This window comes from Rattus norvegicus, chromosome 16 (genome assembly GCF_021556685.1).
Source record: "Rattus norvegicus strain SHRSP/BbbUtx chromosome 16, alternate assembly SHRSP_T2T, whole genome shotgun sequence".
NCBI classification, from domain to species: domain Eukaryota; kingdom Metazoa; phylum Chordata; class Mammalia; order Rodentia; family Muridae; genus Rattus; species Rattus norvegicus.
In genome coordinates, this window is record NC_141549.1 from 4,713,870 (window position 1) to 4,739,536 (window position 25,667).

Below are 25,667 nucleotides of genomic sequence, written 5' to 3' on the forward strand. Positions count from 1 at the left end.
GACTATTAAGGGATAAACATGTTTCATCTAAGGAGCCTTATAGGGAGATACTACATTTAAACAGCCAATTTCATCCCTGTGTCCTGTAAGTTCCTACTTCACTAATAAGACACATTGCTATTTTTGATATGGCCATACACATTAAGCTGTATTTTCAGAACTCTAAATTTTAAAGAAATATATTAGTTATCTGATTAATGAATCAGTCATCGGACAAATTCCCATATTGATGAATGAAGAAAGGGGAACTTCTACTGCTAGGGTCTCCATAAACACTGCTAACACGGGCCTAGCCCACATTAGCACAGGTCTACAGCAAAAGCGAGGTAAACTGGTGTGGAGTTAACTAGAGGGTAGGCCTGCTCATAACCAAGAGACCCAGAATACTCAGTTCCCCTCAAGAAACCAAATCCTGTCTAGAACGAAGCCAACTTTGGGCTGTGCTGTGCTGTGCTGGGGAGTTTAATCAAAGACAATTACTTTTAAATGTCAAATGTCAGTTCTGCCAACAAAGAGTCATAAATCACTAATGGCGAACAATCCACTGAGATGCTTTGGTTTTATTTCCATTACACGGACTCGCTTACTGTAGTGTGTGTGTGTGTGTGTGTGTGTGTGTGTGTGTGTGTGTGTGTGGTGGAGGGATCTGTGTGTGCAAGCATGGCAAGGAAGTGCAGGAGTCAGCTCTCTCCTCCCACCGTGTGGGTCCCAGGGATCTAACTCAAGCTTGACAGCAAGTGCCTGACTCACTAAACCTTCTTGACAGCCCCATATCTGGAGAGAACTCTGATTGATTTCGCATTCCTGACCAATGCCAAAACTTCCAACCCTTCCGCTGGAGAAAGGGAGATAAAGTATTGGTAATTTTCCTGAACATTACAGTGATCACACCCACACCCACAGAGAGAGAGAGAAAGAGAGAGACAGAGAGACAGAGAGAGACAGAGACAGACAGACAGACAGACAGACAGACAGACAGACAGACAGACAGAGACAGAGGAGAAGCACATGGTATCTGGGTAAATCTGCAGAGAGTAGTCAGTGTTAACAGCGAAGCCTAGTGAGGGGTCACAAACTTGCATATTTAAGTTCATGGTCAAATTTGCTTGGGGCTTGAAAATCTTTCCACCTTTCCCTACAAGGAACACAGGAAGTTGTACAGATGAAATACATTTAGGATTCAATATGGTTAATTCATACTGTGGAGAAAACCAGAAGGAGCTCTGTGTTTTCCCACTTCAATGTAAGGCCGTGCTCCCCAACCCCCCACCCACCCACCCCCCAGCCCCCTACCCCCCCAACCTCCCACCCCCCCAACCTCCCACCCCTCAGCAATCTCTACCCTCAGAACTGTCAGGTAGGACATTCATTTGCCTGATATTCTAAATGGAATGACAGTACTTAGACTATCTTTTTTCAGGGTTGCTGCCTTTTCTGCAATATAATGAAAGCCACCAATAACTACTTGACAATGATCTCAAAGGAGTGCTACAGAAATACCCAGGTGCACGGTAAGATAACTATTTCCCATCTCAGGAGGTGCAGACTGCAGGGTTCCAAGAGAGACTGGGGCTCCCCAAACTGCCATTTGATACCAGTTGGTAACTCTGCACTGATGTGGTTAGAAGCCCCAGGAAGCCCCGAGTCTCCTTTCTGTTAATTAAGTCTCACAGCAGCAGAGAAGCCTGGAACGTCTCTCACAGATGCTCTCCCATGCTGGGCTCTCCTATAAAGATGAGATCTAGAGCTTGTACCAGGTCTAGCACAGAGACCCTACCTCCAGAAGGCCCTTGCCCTCCCAGCCAATCAGGTGCTGAGCTTTCTGAGAACCAAGAGTCATAAAAAAAATAAAATAAAATAAAATAAAGGAAACCGCTTACCATTGTAACATTTACAAGAGAACTTTCCACGGGTCTCGAGCTTGGCTGGAAATTAGTTTTAGGACTTTTTTTTTTTTTTAAACTTGATTAAAGCTAACCTTACTCCCTTTTAACATTCCTTTTAAAATCTGAGGGTCCCATCCCATATTAGCCATGCTCTAGGGGAAAAATGTAGCTCATTAGGGGTGGAAATCTGTAACAGCTGCCAGTCTTTGTGCTTTTGTTGTCGTTGTCTGGCCCAGAATTTATTCTGTATATGAAAGAAGACCTGCCCCACAAACCCACATGTATCCGCCCGCCCCTCCTACCAGGAGAGCTTTTCCCTAGTCTGCTTCTAAGTGGGGATGGCTGGGATCTTAACAGGCATCTGATCCCCACTGTTGGGGGCGAATCCTCAAAACTCAAATGCTAAGGACAGATTTTATTTCCTTTCCCAAAGTAAACCGGGCATAAATCTGGGAGAGGAAAATCAACTGTACCAGATGAAGGAAATCTAAAGAAATCTCAGAAGTTTTGTGAAGGCAGGCTGACGGAACTTGCCAAGGAAACAAAGCCCTAAGAGTTTCACCCTAAAAAAAAAAAAATTCAGGGAATGAAGCAACAAAGAGCTGGATGGTTTAAATAAGACGGACTTTGTTATTTTCCCCCTTTTAATTATTTGTGTTTACAGATTTACAGAGGTAGGAAGATCTTGGAGCGGAGAAATAATGTCCATTTGAATAATACAAGAAAATATCAAAACCGAGAAGGTAAAGGGAAGAAGTATGTGGAAATAGCCTAACCTTTGTAAGCACTTAAAAAGGAAAAGGAAAAGGGGGGGGGGGGGCCTCAACTGCATTGGTGTGAATCATCAGCGCCATCTAGTGGAACTCATGGGTATGGTGTCAGGCTGCAGCTTAAATTCAAATTAGAGCTCGGACCTCAGTGTCTCACCCCTATCTTAACATTTTATTGCTTGCAGAAGAAAACTAGGTGACCTCCATTTAGTTTAATTTAATAAGTCTGCTCGAGTTTAGTCTGAAGATACGGATATGAAAGAAACCGTTAAGTTGCTTAGTCAACCTGGCAAAGATCACCCTCACCAGGGACCTGGGAAAGCAGAAGTGTTGTCAGCGCTGAGACCTGGGTTATATAAAGCCGCACTGCTGCTCGGATTGATTTAATTCCAGTGTAAGAAAGGGCTGCACGGTAAACAAACACTGAGGTAGTAATTACGTGAGTATGGCCGACGCCATTCCACCCCTGTCAGGCTCATTATACCTCAGACATTTTTCAAAACGACTTGACATTTTTTTCTGCGTGACATGCTTTGGGTTGGACACAGTATAAACAGCTGGTTGCCTCGGGCAGTCTGGACCATCCAGCGCTGAGGAAGTGAGGCTGGGGACTCTTAGCATGGCTGCAGGGACTTTGTGGACCTACAGGAGAAACTGTAGGAGGTCACAGTGCTATGCAGGAGGCCAGAGAGCATTTGAGGGTAGACAAGGACTCTGTAGGTGGAAGAGCCTGAGCTCGCCACGAGCTTGTTAGGCAGCGCATGTGCACTGACAACCACACCCACGGGTCTTTCTAGCACTCTGCATGCCCCTGACCCAGCAGGAAGTACTCCAACTCCATCCCTGAGCGCAGTAGACGCTCTGATAGACACTCTCTCCGCATTCTGGAACCATGGAGAGAGGGTGACGCAGAATAAAAAGGGAAGCTGAGGTGAGAAGGGGCAGGGAGAGGGAAGAAGAGGCAAGATGCTAACAAAAGCTAGGGAACGAAATGCCACACAAAAGCCAACAACAAGCGGGTGCCTCCGTAGGGAGCAGACGCCAACAAGAACACGTGGATCCATCCATGGGAAATAGTACAGTGGCCTGTCTCGGCGCCATCTCAAATGGCTTTTCTGATTGAACAGAATGGAAAGAAATCAAAGGATAGCATTGGCAAACAGACATCACCGCCCACTGCGGTTTCAAATTATTTTGTAAAATGGAAAGGACAAGAAATCAGAGGAAGCATTTTACACAAAGAGACTTATCGAGAATCAGATTTGACAGTTGACAAATTCACTTGTTCCTCCAGGAAAGACACAGCCCCTCTTCCTCTGTTCATGGCATACGTGTGCTTCCTCCTCCACTGATTTAGCTCCTGCTTGCTAAATGGGGCTGGTTTTTAGGCAGGGTTAATGACAGAGCCAGTCAGTGATACCGGAATGCTATCATTAATATCACCAGACAAGGATAGCTCAGTGGAGAAGTGCCTCTTAATTAACAAGACGTTATTTTCAACATTCAAAAGAGTTAAAGGAGAAAATGGCATTGCATTGAGTATGAGAAACAAAAGCATTTGTGTCACTGATCCCTAAATATTCCAAGCCACTGAAAGGCATGCAAAACCGATCATGAAACAGATTGGTTGATCTGGAAAGCAACTTTGTACTGAGCATGAGAACATGGGACCCCAGATGGCATGGAGCTGTGAGAATCTTGTGCTGCTACAGGCCACTCCAAAGCAGACAGTGCATGTTTAACGCGGAGCGTTCTCTGCAAGCATCCTGTAACGGCACGTATTAATAAACATGTAACATGATTCACTAGCTCTCCCCAGGTAGCAAGCCTAGCTGGCAGAGAGGTTTCCCGTCTTTTCTCTTTCATGTGAGCCAGAGATCTACACTTGCCTTTAATGTTAGGGAGGACACACACACACACACACACACACACAGAGAGAGAGAGAGGGAGAGAGACAGACAGACAGACAGACAGACAGACAGAACTCCGTGTCCATCTAAACCAACTTCTAGTGCACTTGTGAACCTGTAAGGTCTAGGAACTGTACTGATGATGAACTCTGGAGGACCAAAGGACCTATCTGACCACCATTCACAAGGGTCTATGAGAAGGCATCAGAACCACACAGTGATGCTCTGGGAGTCTTCTTGGGGCGCTTCATGGTCCCATAAAGTCACTCAAGGACAGGGATGGGTTTCTCCTATGTCCTGGTGCCTTGGTGGTGCTCTGAGCTACAAGAGGATGTCCTGGCAGTCCCCCAAAAGTCAAGACAAAATAGTCCCTTTCTGACACCCTCAGACATATTAAGATCAGGTCTAGCTAGATGAGGAGGAAATAGGAACCCTGTGGAAGACTCCAGGACAGAGTTAGGAAGGTACTTAAATAATTCTGAACTAGGGTTTTACATTTCCCTTATTTAATCACTAATCCGTAGAGGAGAGGAATTTGAGAAACTCATCCAACTAGTAAACGAGCCCCTAAGCGTCCTTTCTCCTCTTCGAGAAAATAGAGGATTCCTTCCCCAACCCCCTTATTCAGATGCCATAAAGAGTTTCAAGATGGTAGAGAGAAAAAAGTTAAACCAATCACAGGACCCTTCTAAGTATAGGACTTGTGCAACCCCACAGGTCCCTGACACAGAGATGGCCCTGGTGTTTCAGTCAGGCTAGGGATGTGTGCATCAGGCTTACTGGAAGCCCTGCTCTATGCAGGCTAAGGGATTCCCTGAGAAGAGTCCACAATGGCAGGAGGCCTCTCTGAGCAGAAGGGAGATAAGAAACTTTCCGCTGTCTGAAGCTCGTGGTCCCAGGGCACACCTGTGGTCCGCATACACAATCCCCATGCAGCACAAGGCAAGTGGTAGCTTTATTCCAGGCTTAGAGCTTGGGCTGAAGATGCACACGGTCTCACTTGATCTTCCCCAGAACCCTGGGGCTGGATAAAGGAATGAAGAGGATTCGTTGCAGACCCAGCTGTCATCTGCTCTGATCTCTGACTTCCCTCCGAGGCTCCTGCAATCTGCAGACGCTACTGAATAATTACCCCTAATGCATGTCTTCTTTTTGCTCTTAAAAGACTTTTTTATATATAATTCAATTTGATTACCCAAAGTAATTTCCATCTAGAAATCTAAGCAGCCCAGATAAGGCTCCTATCCCCTTGGACCCCACTGCTAACCCCAGGCCATCTCCAGATGTTGCCAACATTTTTTCCCTTCATGATAATAGACAGCTATAAAATATTCACGGGAAGTGTAGATGATCATTTCCCTTCTTAACTTGCATTATATCAAACTGTAAAAATTGTTCTATAGCCAGCTTTTGAAGGATACCAATCTGTTCAGAGCACTGCCCTGAAATCTGTGGGTCCTCTCGATTCTTGGGGTACTGTCTAGAATCAGCATCCACAGTTCAGCTACTTCTCTTTAGATGTTCCCACACAGCCAGACCTGTAGCATTTGACTTCTGCTAATTCTAACAATGCTGTGTCCTGGTGAGCACATGACAGTGTTTATGTAAGCAGGGCACCTGCGGTACTGGGCCCTTACTAACCTCAGTTGTCATTACAATCATCAGTGTCCTCCTCCTCCTCGCTCTCCCCACTGATTGGTAAGGGCAGGATGCTGCTTTCCTGGACCATTTCCTGATTACCAGAGAGACCAAGCCTTTCTTTGTCCACATGGTTCCAGTTTTGCCCATCGACTGTGTCCTTTGCCCATTTGCTGCTGTACTGCAGTAGCCAATAGTCTAAAATTCATATTTTCCTGTGGCTTTAATGATATTGTCACCAGGGAAATTGGGGACCCTCCTGGCACTCTTAGTCATCTTAATAAAAGCCCTTAGAATGAACTCAAAAAAAAGCTGTGAGGTGATTTCATTAGAGATTAAAACCCCAAGCTGTAGTCTCAGCAGCTGCCCAGAGAAGGGAGATGAAGGAGAGAGAGAGAGAGAGAGAGAGAGAGAGAGAGAGAGGAGGGGCAAAGAGAGAGAGAGAGAGGCAAAGAGAGACAGAGAGAGACAGAGAGAGACACAGACAGAGAGACACAGACAGAGACACAGAGACAGAGACTGACAGAGACAGAGACAGACAGAGAGACAGAGACAGGGACAGACATTCAGACCCTATGTAAGCAGCCACGAGGCAGATAGGCAGCCATGTGGAAGGGGGGAGGGCTTCAAGCAAAGAGTTAAGGAGCTCACAGTACCATGGAAAGCTTGCTAGGTGTCAGCCAACTTCTGAAAAAGATAGGGAGATGGAAAAGAGCAACTTACTGTATTTTTCTGAATTGGCTCCATAGGGACTATATAGAAAGCAGGGATTTGGAGAAGGGAAAGCTCATTATTTCATCTAAGGAATAATTATTCCTCTCATCTCTTTAACATGGCTTAAGGTAAATCGACCTTCATAGAGATTGGTCCCTTTATCTGGTGATTGACCAGGTTAAATCTTAAGAGTGGAAACAGAGGCAAACTTCATTCTTCTGACCGGATGGAAACAGCTTTTTTAGTAGGCCTCCCATTGTGACGATACGGGTGGCCAAGTCCTTGTGCTCCATCAATTCTAGGACATTGATGCCTACATTGCCAAAGAGTTCAATATTTCAAAACTGTAGGCTGGGGATTTAGCTCAGTGGTAGAGCGCTTACCTAGGAAGCGCAAGGCCCTGGGTTCGGTCCCCAGCTCCGAAAAAAAAAAAAAAAAAGAACCAAAAAAAAAAAAAAAACAAAACTGTAAAATACTTTCTGCAAGTCTCCAGGGCCAAGGACCTACTCGAAGTCAGAAACGGCTGTTCACATCACTGCAATGGCAGTCTGCAGGGCAGGAGGACCAATGGCTACTGGCTTTTCCCTTTGGGAGGCTGACATTGTCCCTGAACAATAGGTTTTGAAACCACCGTGAGGGATGATGTATGAGGGCCAGCACAGCCTCTGGGGACTGCTGACAATAATCATTACCAGGTTCAATTAACTGCCTTACAAAAGCAGGGCTGGCGCTCTCTCTAGCCAGTGAACCCTGACATGCACACATACAGTTAGAGCAGAGAATAAATTAAAAGCATGTCTGCTCTGCCATATGAAATAACAAGTGCAGGGCAGGCCTAGAGCCGCAAGCGAATCATGAGACAAAGGGAGTGGACACGGAGAGGGGACTCTTGAGGGAGCCCCGGTGGGACACATGGGCGGCCTGCTCGCAGTTGGAAGTCCAGGTGAGGACAGAGCTCTCTGCAGCATCTCACACATTCACAATGGTTTACACTTCTAAATATCTCCGCAGCCTGAACTTGGAAATGGCTAAGGGGGCAATGCTATTTAGTGGCTTAATTCTGTTCTCACATGTGTTCATCAGATTCGCCAAATCCTTATTGTCCATGTGCTGGTTCTTGGCCCTCCTTAAGATAACAATGCAGCAGGAATGGGTTTCTTCCAGGGAAGAAAATTAGCCCCATCCACAACAAGCACCTCTCCCTTCCCTGACCCTTCAACATGCAATCCAAGTGGCCCTTCCCAATTTCCAGTCTGGTTCCTGTCACCCAGAAAGTAGTTGCACCAACAGCATGAACCCCATCAGCAAACACTCCCAGATGACCCCACACCCAGCCCTTTAGGTCAGCTAATGCCACTGCCCTGCCTCTCCTGTCTTTAGGCAGACAATCTTAGCAGACAGACACAGGTCTAAGAAAAATGGAGATCAGGGTATGGGACTCACTGCTTCATTGCTGTTCCCTTCTGCTGTCAGGAGTCCCAGGAGATATTTTAGAGTTTCTCCCCATTATAGTTAAATCAAAAAACCACATTGCACCTGTGGAAAAATGGCCCTCCATAGTAAGAAGCCAATGCCTTTGATACAGATATGCAGCCAATCACCTTTCTGTGGGCCTTAAGCTATGACAGAGCCACTGTACCATAATCTGCACTGGGGATACTTGCTTGAACGGACAGCCGAACCTTCAGGAAAGAGTGTGCTGTGTGCTATAACAACTGACTTCAGGGAGCAAAATCGTGAAACACTACAGGGAACCCAATCAAAGCCAAAGAAAGGATAGACACACACACACCACATATATACATGCATACACACACCACATATACACATATACACATATACACATACATACACACACACCACACATATCCCACACACCCCCACACACACCACACATCTCACACCACACACATACCACTCACACCCCATACCACACACACACACACACCACACACCACACATACCCCACACCCCCCCACACCACACCACACACGCGCACACATACCACACACACCCTATATCACACACACACACCTCACATACCTCACATACTCCAAACAACATGCACACACACATACACACACACACCACACACACCACACACACACACAAACACCACACAACATACACCACACACACAAACACCACACAACACACCATACACACACACCACACTCACACCACACACCACACACCACACACAAATACCACAGAACACACAACACACACATACCACACACATACCACACACATACCACACACACACACATCACACACACACACCACACACACACATACACACACAGACCACATATACGCACACATACACACACACCACACACACACAAACACCACACACCACACACATATCACACACACACACACATACACACACACCACACACACCACACACACACGCAGAACACATGCACACACATACACTACACACACCACACACACACACACACACACACACACACACACACACATACACACACTCACCCAGACATGCCCTCTACCTTGGACACCTCTGCCCTTGCCTTCTGAAGTCATCACACTTTTCAATCACCTAACACTCTCAGACAAAGGCTGATCTTGTAAGTAGATATTCATAAGTAGAGGCTGCTTCCTGAAAGGCCATGGTCAATTACTTTTCTTGGGATTAGAAATCAAAGAAAAACTTAGGGAATTCCCAGCTGTGGTCTGCTACTCCTCCTGGGTGATTCGGAAACTTACTTAGTTTTGTAGGTAGGAGTTTCATCCTTCACAATGTAGTGGCCATCAAACTACCTAGTCTCCCATTCGGCATTAAGTATGAAATTCCCAAGCCTCGTAAATGCCACTCACCTGGCAATCTGAACAATAGATGCCCTAGTGAGAAGCTGAGTCCTCTCTGGAAGCTGGACGTGGTCCTGCTGGGGATGTGGCTGGGATTCAAGGTCAAAACACCGTCAGGGTTAGGGCTTGTAAGGTTTGGAAAGTCTCATAGGAAGAGTCCAGTCAAGGAGACAGTTTCTGATTTTAAGCTGACAGTTAATGTTGCCTTTGAAGACAGGAAGAATAAAGCCCCAGGCCCCAGACACCAGTGTCTGCTAAGATGATTTTAAGAGTGTGGAAGCAATCCTGAAATTTTTAACAAGAGAGCATGTTCCCAGACCACCTGCCCTACAGCTAAATGTCACTCGTAATTCAAAAAGTCCCTGAAACTTTTGCAAGGGTAGAATATAATCAATGACTAGTATTTAATAATGAAGACAAAATACTCTAGGAGGCTCCAAGAAAATTTTCTCTTAAAGGCATAAATGAACCTGGAAAAGGAATATCAAATGTGTCTCAGGTGAGTTCTCTGGATGGAATAGTTTTCCCTGATATATAGTAAGGACCCTTTGGGGCTGGAGAGATGGCCCAATAGTTAACAGCAACAGCTGCCCTTCCAGAGGACCCAGGTTCTATTCCCAGCACCCACAAAGCAGCTAACTGCTGGTAGCTATAGTTCCAGGGTATCTGAAACTCTCTTCCGGCCTCCACCAATACGCCATGCACATGGTGTGAAGATGCACATATAGGCAAAACACCAATACACAGTAGGAAAACATCTTTAGCAGTAAAATCTACACAGCGGCTGGCGGGTGGCTCTGCTGGCAGGACCCTAGGTTCAATCCTCAAAACTGTGCATGTTTGCCAAGGCATGCCTGCATTTCCAGCACTTGGGAGACGGAGGGAGGGAGAGAGGGAGGGAGGGAGGGAGGGAGGAAGTCAGTCAGTCAGTCAGTCTTATTTAAAACACTGGAACAAGCCTAAAGAGCCTGTTTGTCTTCTGCTCCCACACAAGATGGCTGCTTGCAGCACACTGCTAGGTTCTTTCCCTCTGTATCCTCCCATATACCCAGGAGGGCCCACAGCCTTTCCCTGACTATAAGGATCAAATCATGTGGCCCACCAGGGTTTCAGTGGGCTTAAATGGGGCTCAGGTTCCAAGCCTGGACCACACCCGTGTTATGAAAATCACAGCCAACTTTACTCCAGTATTAGTGTCTTTCTCCCTGGTGAACAATGAATGTCTTCAACTCTTTTCCTAGTCAGCATCTAACTCAAAGTCATCCCGTACCTTTTCTTCAAGCATTTCATCCTTCTTCTGATAGTTTTGTGGACCAGGTTCTGGTGATGATGCCCAGAGCAGATGTGGTCCCCACCTAGTAGACAGGGCAATCTTTGCATGTAGTAGTCAAAATCACAATAGCAGTGGCCATCACTCTAGGGTGCTGAGCACCACCCTGGGATGCTGTGCTGCCGCAGACACTTCACAAAGCCTCACACCTCATAAGGACAGAACTGTGGTCCTACTCACAGAGATGGAGATACCTGGAGTTCCTGAGGCAGAGACGTGAATCCTGCCCTCATTGTCGGGAGAGAAATGAGCCAGGAATTTCTGTGCTAAATCAAATTCCCAACTAAAATTGTCTACTCATCCACCATGTGGACTGGCATACAGCACATGGGAAGCTTCCTCTTTTATTTCCTCATAGCTGAGAAGCATTTTAACAAGCTGTTCTCAAACCCTCTCTCCTCTTGACCTCTGTTTCAGAAATTACTGCTTCTTGGCTTCCAAGCCCTCCCAACTGTCCCTGCTCTCCACTGGATGAGATGACAAAGGACTTTAAATTCTACAACCATAGAAGAAAATAAAAATGTCATGGTGATTGGCTATTCTCAGCCACCTGAAACTTTGCAGAGGGTGGACGGTTGTGAACACATTGATATTCATGACCTAATCATTTTCAAGCAAGTCAGAACAAAGGTTAATTTGATTTTGAATGTCTTTAGCCATACAGAAAATTAAGGTTTCAGTCAAACACACCATTTAGCTACACAGTAAAGTTCTTAAAATTACGCCAAATATTTTTATGTTACACATAAGAATTATTAGTCCTAAAATAAAAGTATTTATAAGGATCTGTGTATGATCTAATCAAGTAATTTTTTTCCTAAAGTTTTTTTTTCCTTTTGAGATTGTAAAATAAGAAGCTTGCATGTAGTTATGGGATGAAAAAAATAACGCAAGAAAAGAGCATATTATCAAACACTGGACCCCTCGAGCACAATGCTGTGTCTAAAGAAGTTACTAGAATTCCTAACGGAATAAACATATACCCTTAAGAAAAACTACTGCTATCTTTTTTTCTATACACACACACACACACACACACACACACACACACACACACACACACACGCTACAACCTTATATACTAATTCTGATAATGGCTGATAATACGAAGACCCCAAGTCACAAAATAAATGTTTTCCTCTTTCATTAATAGCTACAGCATTTAAAAGGCCCTATATTCTACGTATCCCCAACATTGTTGTTTTATTTTGCCATAGATAAGAAAAACTGTCAGAGGACTTCCCGTGGTGTAATGCCCGGAAACCCTGAGAGGAGCTGTCAGGAGATATTCAGGCTGGAAGCAACACTAAGGTAAGACAGGACTGAAAGCCACACGTGTTTACCTGAGGAACATCCAATCATTAAGACTGGCTGCCTCCCTCTAAGGACGCGGTGGCAGAAACTGCAGACCACAGGCTACGCATCTGCGTGGCCAAGTACCTTGGTGAGACCCTGCCTGGCATCAGAACTCTGGGCTGCAGAGCACATATACCCTGCAATTATTTCCCTTTCCGATTTCGACCTGTTCTCTCTAGAAGCACACATTTCTTCATCACGGTAACCCGCCAAGTGCTCATGCACTGTAACGCCCATCACCTACAGACCCGTTATAGCTCATAACCGCAGTCACAGATTTGTAACCGTGTATTACATTTTCATGAGGGAAATGAATAACATTCATATGTTTTTCACAGGTAACAACGAAGGGCAACAGCTTCGTTAGGCAGATGCTGCTAATAGACAAGAGCAGAAAACATTATTCCAAATTGTCTACTTTCTGGATTAGTACCCGAATCAAGATTTACTTTAGGGCAGAGGGGATGGTTCAGAGAGTAAAAGCGTTTTCTGTACAAACTTGACTCCCTGAGTTGGACCTCCAGAATCAACAGTAGAAAGAGGAAATTGACTCTTGCAATTGATCCTCTGACTTAGACACACATGCTGTGACAGGGCCCACCCTCACACTCCCAAACACACAATAATAATCAGAATAAATATGTATTTTTAAAATTTTTACTTGGAAAATTCAAGAGCTGTTGGTCAAATCTATAGACCATAAATCAGCAACTGGAGGGCACTCACTCAAGAGCCAAAGGGTTTTCTGCTGAACGATAAATACTAAGGCAGTGTCTGGGGTCTGCTGTCAGCCTTCCTAATGAAAGACACAGAAGTTCCTGGAAACAAGCTACGAGAGTCGGACTTGTCATTTAGCAGAACCACAGTCTATTTTTGCTCACATGATCAGCGAAAGTCCCCATCCTGAAACAAACCTTTCCTGGACTGGCTGATATCTAAAACATGATAATCAACACCACAGAAATAAAAATACAGTTGAAACTTAAAAGCACTTGCTTATTCAGACTTTTAATAAACTTTTAGACTGGTGATGTTCATCTGCTTCAAATATACTTAAGAATGTCTTAAACAGACATTTGTTTAAAATAACTATCCCAGGGTCAAGGTGGCTAACGCACGGGATGAAGGATTGCAAAAGAAGCAACAGACTTCATAATAGGGACGATGCTTTCCATAGCGACAGCTTAGACATAACCACGGCTGTCCAGGGACAAAGGCATGAAGGATCGCGATACATCAAAGAATGCCGTAACAGGAAAGAAAAAAGCAGTGATGTTTGCTGGGCTGTTTATTCTTCATGCTTCAGCAAGAGAAGGGCTGATGTCTGTGAATCAATACGTAACAAAGAAGGATGTAAGAGGGTCGGTCACTCACAGGGGACCGGTACACACATTTAAATCAAGGGAAAATCTGGAAAGGACAAACAATTCCTTCCCTTTCCCTCCCAATAGCAAAATCAAATGTCACTTCAAACCAACCGAGGCCAGAGGCCATTGCATGAAAGCTGCACTATGTGTGGACATAAGCTTTCGATGCACAATGCTTACATCTCAAGAGTCTGCAACCAAAATACATTTTGTCTTTCTTTAAATGGAAGACAGTCTTCACATTTCGTTTGGAATGAAGGAATCTGTATGCTCTTACTTGTTATGTGGCCATGTAGCATATAGAAGACTCATCATGGGAGGCTTACCCTGCTGTGCAGGGCTTACCCTTTTCACCTCATTTCTTTAACAGCTCTCCTACTACAAATTTAATTGCTTCAGTGCAATTTGTTTTGGGGGGACACATACTACATGAAAGAAATTATCCTAAGTTGCAATGTGGAAATACATAAAAACCAAACAATAATGTTATCACAACGTCTAGAAAGTAACAGAAACACTAGATGTGTAAGTGGGGGGGGGGGTGAATGAAAAGAAATAATCACTCCAAGTAACTGGTCCAGACAGTAGAGGTAGCACCAAAGGGATTTAAAGTGTCTATAGAAGATATGTCCAGATTAAAGGAAAATATTGACACGCTGAGCACAGGGATGGGGAATTTCAATAAAGAAATGGAAATGAAACAAACAAAGAAACGATTTAACGAAACTCTTGGAATGAAAAGCGGAACGAAATTCTCCTGGGGCAAGAGAACAGAGAGGACAGATGAGTTAACAAACATGGAGCCTCTGTAGGTTAGAGACAATCTCAAAAAAATCCTGAGGATAGTTTCAAAAATTCTGAGGATAGTTTCAAACGATTTCTCCTAAGTTCTAGAAGGAAATAGGAAGAGAAGGGGCCTGGTAAAATTCTAAAGAAGCATAGGTCAAGACTCGCTCTCTAACTGTGGAGAGTATCAAGAGTAGCAGACAGCTAAGAACTACAGGTACAGGAAATGCATGACTGAGAGCTGAACTCACTGTGCTTCGTGTGCACTGAAAATTAAATGCAGAAGCAGATTCTGCCCCAGTGTATGCTGGGGAACAGACTATAGACACTCAGTGTACATAAAGGAAAAGGACATGGGTGCTAGCCAGAGTCTCATCAGCACCACTATCACTCACAGGAGATGGGATGCCATTTGAAAGAGTTCAAAGAGAAATGAAGCAGTCAATTTAGCTTACATCCATTAAGACCATCCTTCAAAAATGAAGGCAAAACGAAGATCTTTTTAGATAAGCAAAGTTTAAGTTCTCACTGGCAGACCTATACTGAACAACATTAACAACGACATTTTTTTTCAAGTTATGATAACTGCAAACAAAGGTTCAGGGGAGGAACTGAGAAATGCCAGGGATAGAAGGTAAGTGGGGTGATGTTGAAATGGATTCCTGTCTTTGCTTCTTATACTAAGTTCTTCAGCAGACAGCAGTTTTAAAAGAACAAACCCATCCCCATAGGGTTGGGTGCAGTGGCAAATACCTATAATCCCAGCACTTAGAACGAGGAAGACAGGAGACTCAGGAGTTCCAGGTCAACCTAGGATACATGGCACAATTCTGTCTCAACCAATCAATAAAGCAAAGTAAAGCAAACACAAGTCAAAACCAATACTCTCTTATTGGCTCATAACACATAAAACAAAATACATTGGTGAGTCCACAGTGAATGGTGGTAGGTGAAATTATCTCATTATAGAGGTTTTCATTTTAGGGGAAGTGGTGCTTAGCATTCCAAATTAACTCTAGACACACTGTGCACATAAGGGGTGATCTGTAATCCCTAAGGCATCAACTGAATGTTTGTGAAGGGAGATTAAAACCTCAAAGATAAATTGAATGGCACACTAAAATATATTCAAGGAAACCAAGAAAAAAAGTAGGAGAGAAAAACAAAAACAGAGGGAGCAAATACAATTGCATCAAATATTCTACTAAGTGTAAGTGAACTGAACCCTCTAACTACAACCCGAAGGTTTTTCAGAATGAAAGATTAAGACTCCAACAGGGTGGCTGAGATCACACCTTTAATCCAGGCACTGCGGGAGGCAGGCGGATCTCTGTGGATTTAAGGCCAGCTTGGCCTACAGAGGGAGTTCTAGGACATCCAAAACCACACAGAGAAACTCTGTCTCAAAAACCAAACCAACCAAAAAACAAACAACAACAAAAATAAAAAACAACCAAGAGTGAGACTCAGCTCCATGAGTTTGACATCCCTCCATATGAACTCTAACACGCAGGTTACAGTACAGAAAAGGGTAGAATGCTGAAATGCCCCAGCCATTAACCCAGAGCACTGAGGCAAATAAGAACACTTCCTAATGGCACAAGACTCGATTCACTGAGAAAACACGGGAATGTGCAATGAGAGCTTCCAAATTCATCAAGAGTCTATCTGCACTGAAGAGGAGACAAGCTAATCTACACTCATACCTGAACACATAATTCCCAAGGGCCAAAGGAGACTTTCATTAGAAAACATTTCAAACTAAAAAACGATGAAATCAAATCCATGGAAATGGAGACAGGAAATGCAGCGGCAGCTCCATTTAGCGGGCGTTCCATTTAGGAAAGAAGAAGAACTTGAAGCTGCACTGTGGATAAATCGCAGGCTTTGTGTTCAAGGAACAAAACTAGACCTCCAAACTACGTCATTTTTCACTTTTTATAAAGCTTGAGAACACACAAAATTGGTCTATGATGTTGCAAATTGGAACAGTGGTTTCCTGGCGAGATAGAAGGAAAATGAATGTAAGGGAGACAGGAAACTCCCCTGATCACGTCTACCTCTCCAGGTCTTACAACCTTTTCCATGCTCTGCATCCAGACTTTACAGGACCCAAAGCAGTGTTCTGAGATGTGGGGATGATTCTGAGGACTTGGCACTTGTTACACTGTGGCGAGGATGTGAGGATTGGATACAAAGATCTCGCCTGATGTGAGGTTTGGATACAAAGATCTCGTGTAAAACTGGGCACGGTAATGAGTAATCACAATACACTTGCTTCAAGATGAAAGGCAGAGACAGGAGAGGCCCAGAAGCTCACCAGAGATAGCCTGGAGCACAAAGCAGAGGCAAACAAAAAGCAGACCCTGCCTCAAACAAGGTGGAAGGAGGGGAACAACACCTGAACTTGTTCCCTGATCTCATGCACTCTGTGGCTCACATGCCGGCCATCACACATATTCACACACATTCGCACACATGCACATATATCATACACACACATATGTGCCCCCCCACACACACAGGTTTTTAAAATAGCATGTGTCCAGTTGTCCATAGCTTATGTAACTTGCTGTCAGTAAAGGCCAAATCCTGACTCTTCATCACCAGTTACACCAGGATCCTTCTATCATCTAAGCTTAGCACAAAGTCTGGAATGTACCAGGGACCTACTGAGCCATGGTGTGGGGGTTGGGAGTGGAGGAATAAATGAATGAAAACATTCAAAGAAAAACAAACCTCCCTCCCTGAGATCACATTGTATGTTGGCTGGACAGCTCCTGCCCACATTACACTGGCCACTCATCAAAATGTCTCATTATTAGTCAGGGCTTTCCTGGAGAAGAAGGGCTGCCTCTTAGTTTGTAAACACCCCTTATCCTAGAGCAGGACTTCATGCAGACTGAGTTTTGTGTATATGCCAAGCAACAATTAAATACCCATGTGAAGAAAGTCAAAGGACAGGAAGCAATAAGCATGTTAAGGAGAAAAAGAGAAGTCTCAGTACTACAATTTTCAAACAGCAACAGGAGAATATATTTTGTTATTTGATTATCAGACATCAGCCTTTTAGTTGCAATTTGGGAATCCAGGCATCCGCCATTCTGCAAAGTAGGGCGGGACCTCCAATTGGTCAGGGGCTGGGCTCTGTAAGGTAGGAGCCAGGTTGCCTCCCTATACAGAGGAAAAGGGCTGGGGTTTATTATGCTCACAAGAATAGGCTGGAATAGCCTTTCTTCAGCGATAAACTGCTCTGCTTTAGGGGATATCTGCTTCCTTAAAGCTTCACTTGAACTGTGTGGCATTTAGTCTGAGTCACTCCATTTTCATTTGGCCTGCTCTATTTGAGCCTTGGGTAGAGACTCAGTCCAACGCAGTGGTTTCCTATAATTATGTCTTAAAAAGGAATCCAAAGGAGGAAAAGATTATTTTCTAGGACAGAGATAAAGTAAATCTGGCTTCCACTAATGGAGATACAAGTGTTAGTGATTGTGTTTAGGAGGATTTCTTCTAATTATGGTGGGGCTTGTGATAGTTTGGATAGATACGGCCATCATAGACTCATGCGTTTGAATGCCTGACCCATAGGGAATGGCACTAGTAGGAGGTATGGGCTTATTGGCAAGGTGTGGACTCATGGGTGGAAGTCTGTCAAGTCACTGTGGAGGCAGGCTTGGAGGTCTCACATGTTTAAGCTATGTCCAGTGTGGTTCACAATCCCACTCTGCTGCCTGTGGATCAAGATATAGATCTCCCACCTCCTCCAGCACCATGTATGCCTGCCTGGATGCTGCCATGATTCCCACCATGATGAAAATGGACTGAGCCTCCAAAACTGTAAGCCAGCCCCAGTTAAACGTTTGCATTTATAAGAGTTGCCTTGGCCGTGGTGTCTCTTTACAGCAATAGAAACACCAAGACAGTTAAACCTACAATCTTCATTTAGTACAAACTCATCACCTCTGGAGACTAGTTCCAAACTCCCCTAACATTAGAGGAACTTGCCTTGTCTTGCACCTAATAATATCTTCAAGTTCTGTGCTGTCGCATGCCATGATTAAAATCTAACAATTGTTTATGACCCCGTGTCTTAGCATTTGTCTTTCTCACAAGGTGCAGAGTTCCTTCAGAATGAGGATAGTGACTGTCGGTCTAGCTTATGGCCATGCCCCATAGCATGGTGATACAGAGGCAGCCACTGGAGACTTATGGTTGGATAGTCGTTAGCCTCTGTGAGAGGGATGAACATTGAGATAGATCAACTGAATACTATAACCATAACCTTTACAAAGGCACAAAGAATCCACAGGTGCAAACCCTCAAGTATGTCACTGACCAGCTGGAACTGGGACCTTCGAACTCACCAGCTCCTAGCTCAAGGCGTCTCCATTTGAACAAGCTGAAGTTCCAACCACTGATGCTTATTTCACTCACAGATAACCAGTGGCTGGAGACGTGAGCAAACATGTGACTGCCAACTATTAGCACAAAGCTCAGTGTTATGACACTGGCCTTGCTGTAAGTGATAAGGCATAGAATCGTGTGTGTGTGTGTGTGTGTGTGTGTGTGTGTGTGTGTGTGTGTGTGTCTGTGTGTGTGTCTGTGTGTGTGTCTCTGTGTGTGTGTGTCTTTGTGTGTGTCTTTGTGTGTGTCTGTGTGTCTGTGTGTGTGTCTGTGTGTCTCTCTGTGTGTGTGTCTGTGTATCTATGTGTGTGTGTCTGTGTGTGTGTCTGTGTGTGTCTGTGTGTCTGTGTGTCTGTGTGTTTGCATAGCAGACATGGGAAACAACTTAGAGATGACAGTTATAGCAAACCGCTTACACTTAAAGATCCCTTGGAAACTATTGCATACCACTCCTATGGATGAATGACACTGGTGGGTGCCAACCATGAAATGTCAAATGTATAATCCCTGAAAAATGACCTACACATAACCCTCTGCCAAACTAATCAGAGTGGGGAGGGGAGAGCTAATGATAGGTTTGATAAGGAAAGAATGGATTAATTTTCATACAGAGTGGGAAAATTCCTTCATTTTTCTAAGCCTTCTATAGATGTGCACCCTGTTATCTCATGTTCTGCACAAAAGCCAGCTGGCTGCTTCTATGAAAATGCCATTTCTTTCTGGCCTTGGGACTTCCTCATTCCTCTAGCTATACCCCCATCTCACCAGCATGCATACCCCAGCATGGGGTTGTACATAGTCCTGTCCAAATAGGGAAGACTGAACTCAAGTGGGCAAGTGACCAGCTAATTTCTCCGTACTGAGTACACTGCTCCTGAATCTTTCCTCTACTCTCCTCTATAACCCAGGGCAGGAACCTCAAGGCCTAGCAGGGACATCTAGAGGGGCTGTGGCAAAGTCCTTTCATGTTTTTCTCTGTCCTCTGCAGCTGGTGGTAGCATTTCTAAAGTAACCGCTAGGCTCCCCTGCTGCCCTCGCTCCTGCCTCACCCAAAGTTCCCACAGGAACAGCAGCAGTGAACAAGTTGGGGAAGTGATCCAGGTACAGATCCCACAGATAGCCATCCTACCTCAAGTATTTCTTGCTACCACAGCTCCTTGGCCTCCATTTTGAAAGCAGGTCACTGTGTTTGCAAGACAGGTACTTGGGTAGGGTGAGGAGCAGAGGAGAACACTGAGGACATTCTACTGCACCCCAGCCTAGTGTCTTGCCCTCCTCACACCTGTGAGCCCTCTGAATGACACTGGGCATTTCCCCCTTCTTGCTTACAAAACAACAAAGAAAACTTTGCAAGAGAAAAACGCTTCTACAAGATTCACAATTCAGAATCACATTTTTTTTTTCTCCTCCATGCATCAGTTCTGTGCAATTGGCACTTGTGTGAGACAGCTTTCGGAGAAAATATGTTTGTGGTTCAAAGATAAGCAGGTTTTTAAGTAAACTGTCAAAAGGCTTTTTTTTTCCCTTCTCCTTCACTGCCAATGGAAAAACTTCCAAAAGAATGGGACAGTAAGGAGAGAGAGAGAGGCGGGGGGGGAGGGAAGGAAGGATGGAGAGAGGGAGAGAGGAGGAGACATTCTAAGTTTATTAGGTATGTATATCAACTTTCTAGGAAGTTACCCATGTACCAGGAGGTTGGGTGGTTGAGGCTAGAGCCCTCTACCCCTCCTCCATGAGTAAGAGCCTTTGTCATCAAAATTATGAGAATTATCATAGTAAAATATATGTCATCGTTAACATGCAATTTGGTTTGTGGAAACCTTTGTTTTCACCATGATTACCAATCTTTTGACAAAATATTACATTAATGCACAACATAAAATTTTGTAAATGGGAGGTGTCATTTTCAAATAGCACTGCATCATATCAGTTATTCCCAAAAAGTTTCCCTAGTGGAGATTTGGGGGAAATAGAAATGAAACCAGGAGAAGAGCAATCTAGAATCCGTAGGCAACCTTAAATAGGAAGAAGCCCCCGGCCAAACATGTCTGTAAGTTACCCAGTCCACAAAGGCCAGGCAGATCTGCCTTCCTTAGGGAGCTGTGCACTTTAGATTGTCCACGCACACACAGCAAAGCTGCACTTCACCTCATGCCTCGATATAATTGTTAAGTGCTAACGATACAGTACCACACTTAGGATCCTTTGAGAGGGCCCAAAGATGCCAAAGCCACAGCCCAGAGGGGAACGGTTAAACCTCAGGAGAAGCTGTGAGAAGATTTAAAAGGCAAACAAAACTCTGGTAATGAAGACATAATTTGGAAGGGGTTATTTCTTACTGATTCGACCCGCAAAGAACAAAGTTTCCACTTTTACAGTTTAGAATGAGACAAAGATACAAAGCTACTACCTAAAGTGAGTCCGGGGCTTACGTATACCCTCTTTTGTCTTAGGGGAATACGGAAGCTAAGATCTCTGAAATGCGAAACTGTAGATTAGGGAATGTCACAAAACTACTAGTTACATTTTCCTATCTGAAAACAGACTCCTCTCAGCAGTAACAGCACAGGGTCCTTCCTGGTGTTACTACACGGTGAGCAGATGGCATCTGAGGTCCCTTTTATATATATTTTATATAAAACAATCCAACAATCCTCTGGCAGGGTCACAGGGAGGTCAGCAGCACCCAGATTAACAATTGATCAGCTCTAATGGACCATCAGAGCAATAAACTTCCAAGCCCATGCTCAGGCCTGCCACCTCGTAATAGCCACGGGCTGACACCCCTGTCATTAACAGACTTGCACTTAATAGCATCAGAGTTTCAGCAGCTTTGAAGCCTTCATCTGAAGAGGGACAGAGGCTCTGATGCACATCCGTGTCATCAAAGGCCTCTTTTTTACAGGTTTCCAGCAAAGAGCACAGTGCTCATTCTGACCCTGAGATTTCAGTAAGGTCTGAGGTGTGGGCAGCGGACGACATCCCATAATACCAAGAGATGACTGCAACACCTTCTCACACTGGGTGACAGTGGGGCCCTCTGCTAGTTTTGTTGTTCACATAAAGAAGGGATGAAGGACGAGAGCATACAGAACTTCGCAGAGGACAGAAGCTAGGCGCTAGTATTCTTGCTGTCTGCTTGGTTAGTCTCTCACGAGATTTCAGTGCTTCATTCACAGCACTGCCTGTGACAAGGAGAGTCGGTGTGCCTCACCAGGATTTTATCCTACAGCTGTAATAGGAAACCAACACAGTCTGGGAAGGTAACACTAGCTTCAAGCATACTACAAAAGAGCATCCCTTAGCATCTTAACAAATGCCCCAGGCAAGCATTTTCCCCTCTTGAAGAATATGTGATCTCTGTGAGCAATCAGGCAGACCTCTCCCCTCTGCCTGCCGACCTATGCTTCATTGAGAACAGATTTCAGAATAAAACTGACTGTAAATATCAGAGACTGACACACCAGATTTCCACAAATGGCTCTGATTTCCAATTGTTTTTACTCTCTTGCAAACTCGCCCCTTCCTACTGGACTCTGCCCTTTCTCTTGCAATTTTGCTCAGAAAACTGCCAGCTTCCAATGCTTTCCCAATGTTGGCAATTGTTCCAATCACATCTCCACACTAACCCTGGAGTTCCCTACACTTGTCTACGTTTCTGCCTGCCTTTGTGGTTCATGCTATCCCTAATAGTGATGCCCAGCTCATGCCCTTGATGATTTTGCTGACCCTTCCAGTCTTTAGATTTCTCCTAACAGCTCAATGACTCTAGAGTCTGAACCCCACCAGTTGCAATCTTCAGAGATGGGACAAGAAGAAACGGGGCAAGATAAAGACTATAGGGAACTGTTTGCCCCATAGTCTACCTTGTCTGCTCACCGTGAATACCTAATTGCACTACTCTACCAAATGTCCTTTCCCTATAGTCACTCCCCATGGGGACTGGAACTCTCTTCGCCCTGACATTAGCTGAGATGCCTAACACTAGGGACATGGAACCTGTAAAGGCCACCTCCTATAGCCAGGCAGGACCCCAGTAGAAGAATAGGGACACCAACCCATCTACAAAACTTCCCACCCGAAGGTTGTCCTGTCTAAAAGAAATGTAGGGATGGAGCAGAGACTGAAGAAAAGGCCAACCAATCACCGACCAACTCAGAACCATCCCATGAGCGAGCACCAATCGATGACATGACTCTGTTATGCTTGCAGACACGGACCTAGCACAACAGTCCTCTGAGAGGCTCTAACCAGCAGCTAACTGAAACAGAGGCGGATTCCCACAGCCAAACGTTAGACACTGGTCAGGGACAGTTATGAAAGAGTTGGGGGAAGGATTTAAGGCCACGAAGTAGATGGGAACCTCACGGGAAGACCAACAGAGTCAACAAACCTGGACCCCTGGAACATCTCAGAATCTGAGCTACCAACCAAAGGACATGCATGGGCTAGAACAAGGCCTCCCAGCACATAAGTAGCAGACAGGAAGCTAGGTCTTCATGGCTGCCCTGTCTGGCCTCAGTGGAAGGGGATGTGCCTGATCTGGCAGAGACTTGATGTGCAGGGTGGGGGATACCCAGGGGGTTTTCCACCCTCTCAGAGAAGGGGAGAGGGAGTGGGAGGTACTTGGTGAGGGAAGGGGAGAAGCATTTGGAATGTAAACAAACAAATTAATTAACTAAAAAGATTTGTGTTTCTCTTTATTTTTTCTATATAAATGAAAACACTGCAAAATAAACACTATTTCCTAGTTGTGAAAACAAACCACAAAAGGAGGTTTGTTCCCGCAAAGAACAGACCTAAAATTCAGGATTAGCTCCTCCTGGTTCATTTTGCTTTTGTTTTGGAAGTAAAGTGAAGACACAAAGAATCAGTTCAGATAAGTGTCTTCAAGAGGGACCCAACAGGTGTTCCTGTTCATTTGTTGTCTTTTGCTAGATTTGCTAATATTTTTTTTCAGTCTGCCATGATTATAAGTTCTGCTACAATAAATTTATTTCCTAAGTAGGAGAATGACTCAATATTTAAGCACAAGATTCTTGCTTTTAACAATCACAACCTTGCTTCCAGTCACTCATATTTCAACATACAGTCCAAAAAATAGGATTTTTGGATAGCTACCATTTTATCATTTCGCTACTGAGAACCCTGACAACTTAGTGTCGGCTTACTGATATAACTCTTCGCCCATATCAAGAAAATTCACCGAAATCCAGTACACAGGTGTAAGCCGGTGACATCATCCACTGTCACTGCCATTGGGAGAATCAAAGTGCGGACTGCTCCCCTCATCCAACATGACAGACACATCCATGCCAACCTAGCACTACCCTCTCAAAGCATTTCTCCCCAGTCACTGAGACACATCAAGAGTTTAACTCAATAGTCGGTTACCTGCAAGTCGGCGTCAAATTCATGCTTCAGGTGTGCTTCCTCTGCAGCCTCCACGAGACGCTGGAAAACAGAAGGCAATCATCAGAGTCAGGAGCACGGCCGAGACTCCACCACACAGTATGGAAAGACTAGCATAATCCCTGTGTGAAAAGGGCAGGTGGCCTCCTGCTTATCCATAGCAGCTTCCATGAGATGGAAGGACATTATAGCACAGTCACATTCTAGTTTCTGCCTTCACTGTCCAACCATGTCTCCTGAAATAAAGATTTATTGTTCATCCATGAATTATTCAGACACTGGCACTTGATTCTCAATGAGGATCCAAAACTTACTTGAAAGGGGCATACTTGGGTATCAAAGGTCCTTAATCAAGGTTTATTGAGTTACTTTGAATGCGACTCTTGTAGATTTAGGATCTTAGGAAAGAATTCTTACTTTGATTTCCTTAATCATCGAGTGCTAATTCTTTCTGCCCCGGCTCTGATACACCATTAGTAGGAGATAGTTATCTTTGTCTTATTCTATGCCAGTGCAGTTGCCATAATGTGTATCTCAATAAGGCGATGCCAAGACTAAATCAATACTCAGACCCTACAAAACCACAGCTCTTAGCCTTTTTGGTAAACCAGACTCAGCAAGTTCACCGCCACGTTCTATTCTGAGGAAGGTGGCTAGAACTGGGGCCTTAGTAGTAGTAGGCAAGGGTAAGACCACTGACACACGTCTATGGACCTTATTTTTAAGAGATAAGGTTTCACTTTGTAGCCACGGCTAACATGGAACTCAGCCACCTGGCCTCTTCTTTCCAAGTGCTGTGATTATAAACCTGTGCCCAAATCTGGCCCATATTCACATCCTTATGAAAACTATTTAATGACATCTGTGTTTACATAACGAAAATTAGTCAACTAGCAAAATCACTTTACCTTGAGGATGCAAACAGTAAAACATTCTCTAAGAAAATATAGGTGAGACAACATTATGGATGACTCCCATTCATCGAAATAATATGTCTCTGATGCATCATGGAAACCTAAAACCTAATTATTTCTATTTTTCCCATGGTCACCTTTGACATCTCTGCTCTTTGCTTTGACCTTCTTGATAAACACCATGACCAAAAGCAACACAGGAAGGATAGTTTATTTCACCTTACAGCTTACGAATGCACCATGAAGCGAGATCAGGGCAGGAACTCGGAGCAGGGACCCGGAAACAGAAACTGAAGCAGATTCCACAGGGTTCATGACTTGCTTAGCATGACTGGCTCAACT

At 44.5% G+C, this 25,667-nt stretch overlaps 1 protein-coding gene across 5 annotated transcripts in view; it reads right to left on the reverse strand.

Annotated features, from left to right (window-relative positions):
• Positions 1–25,667, reverse strand: part of Cacna2d3 (calcium voltage-gated channel auxiliary subunit alpha2delta 3) — an 823,841-nt gene that overhangs the window by 538,463 nt on the left and 259,711 nt on the right. For all 5 annotated transcript variants that reach the window (XR_015639382.1, XM_087588099.1, XM_087588098.1 and 2 more), the window contains 1 exon segment: positions 24,394–24,453. Coding sequence is in view for 4 of the 5 variants with exons in the window: in XM_087588099.1 (XP_087444225.1) it covers positions 24,394–24,453 (60 nt within the window). In the remaining variant the exon portion in view is untranslated.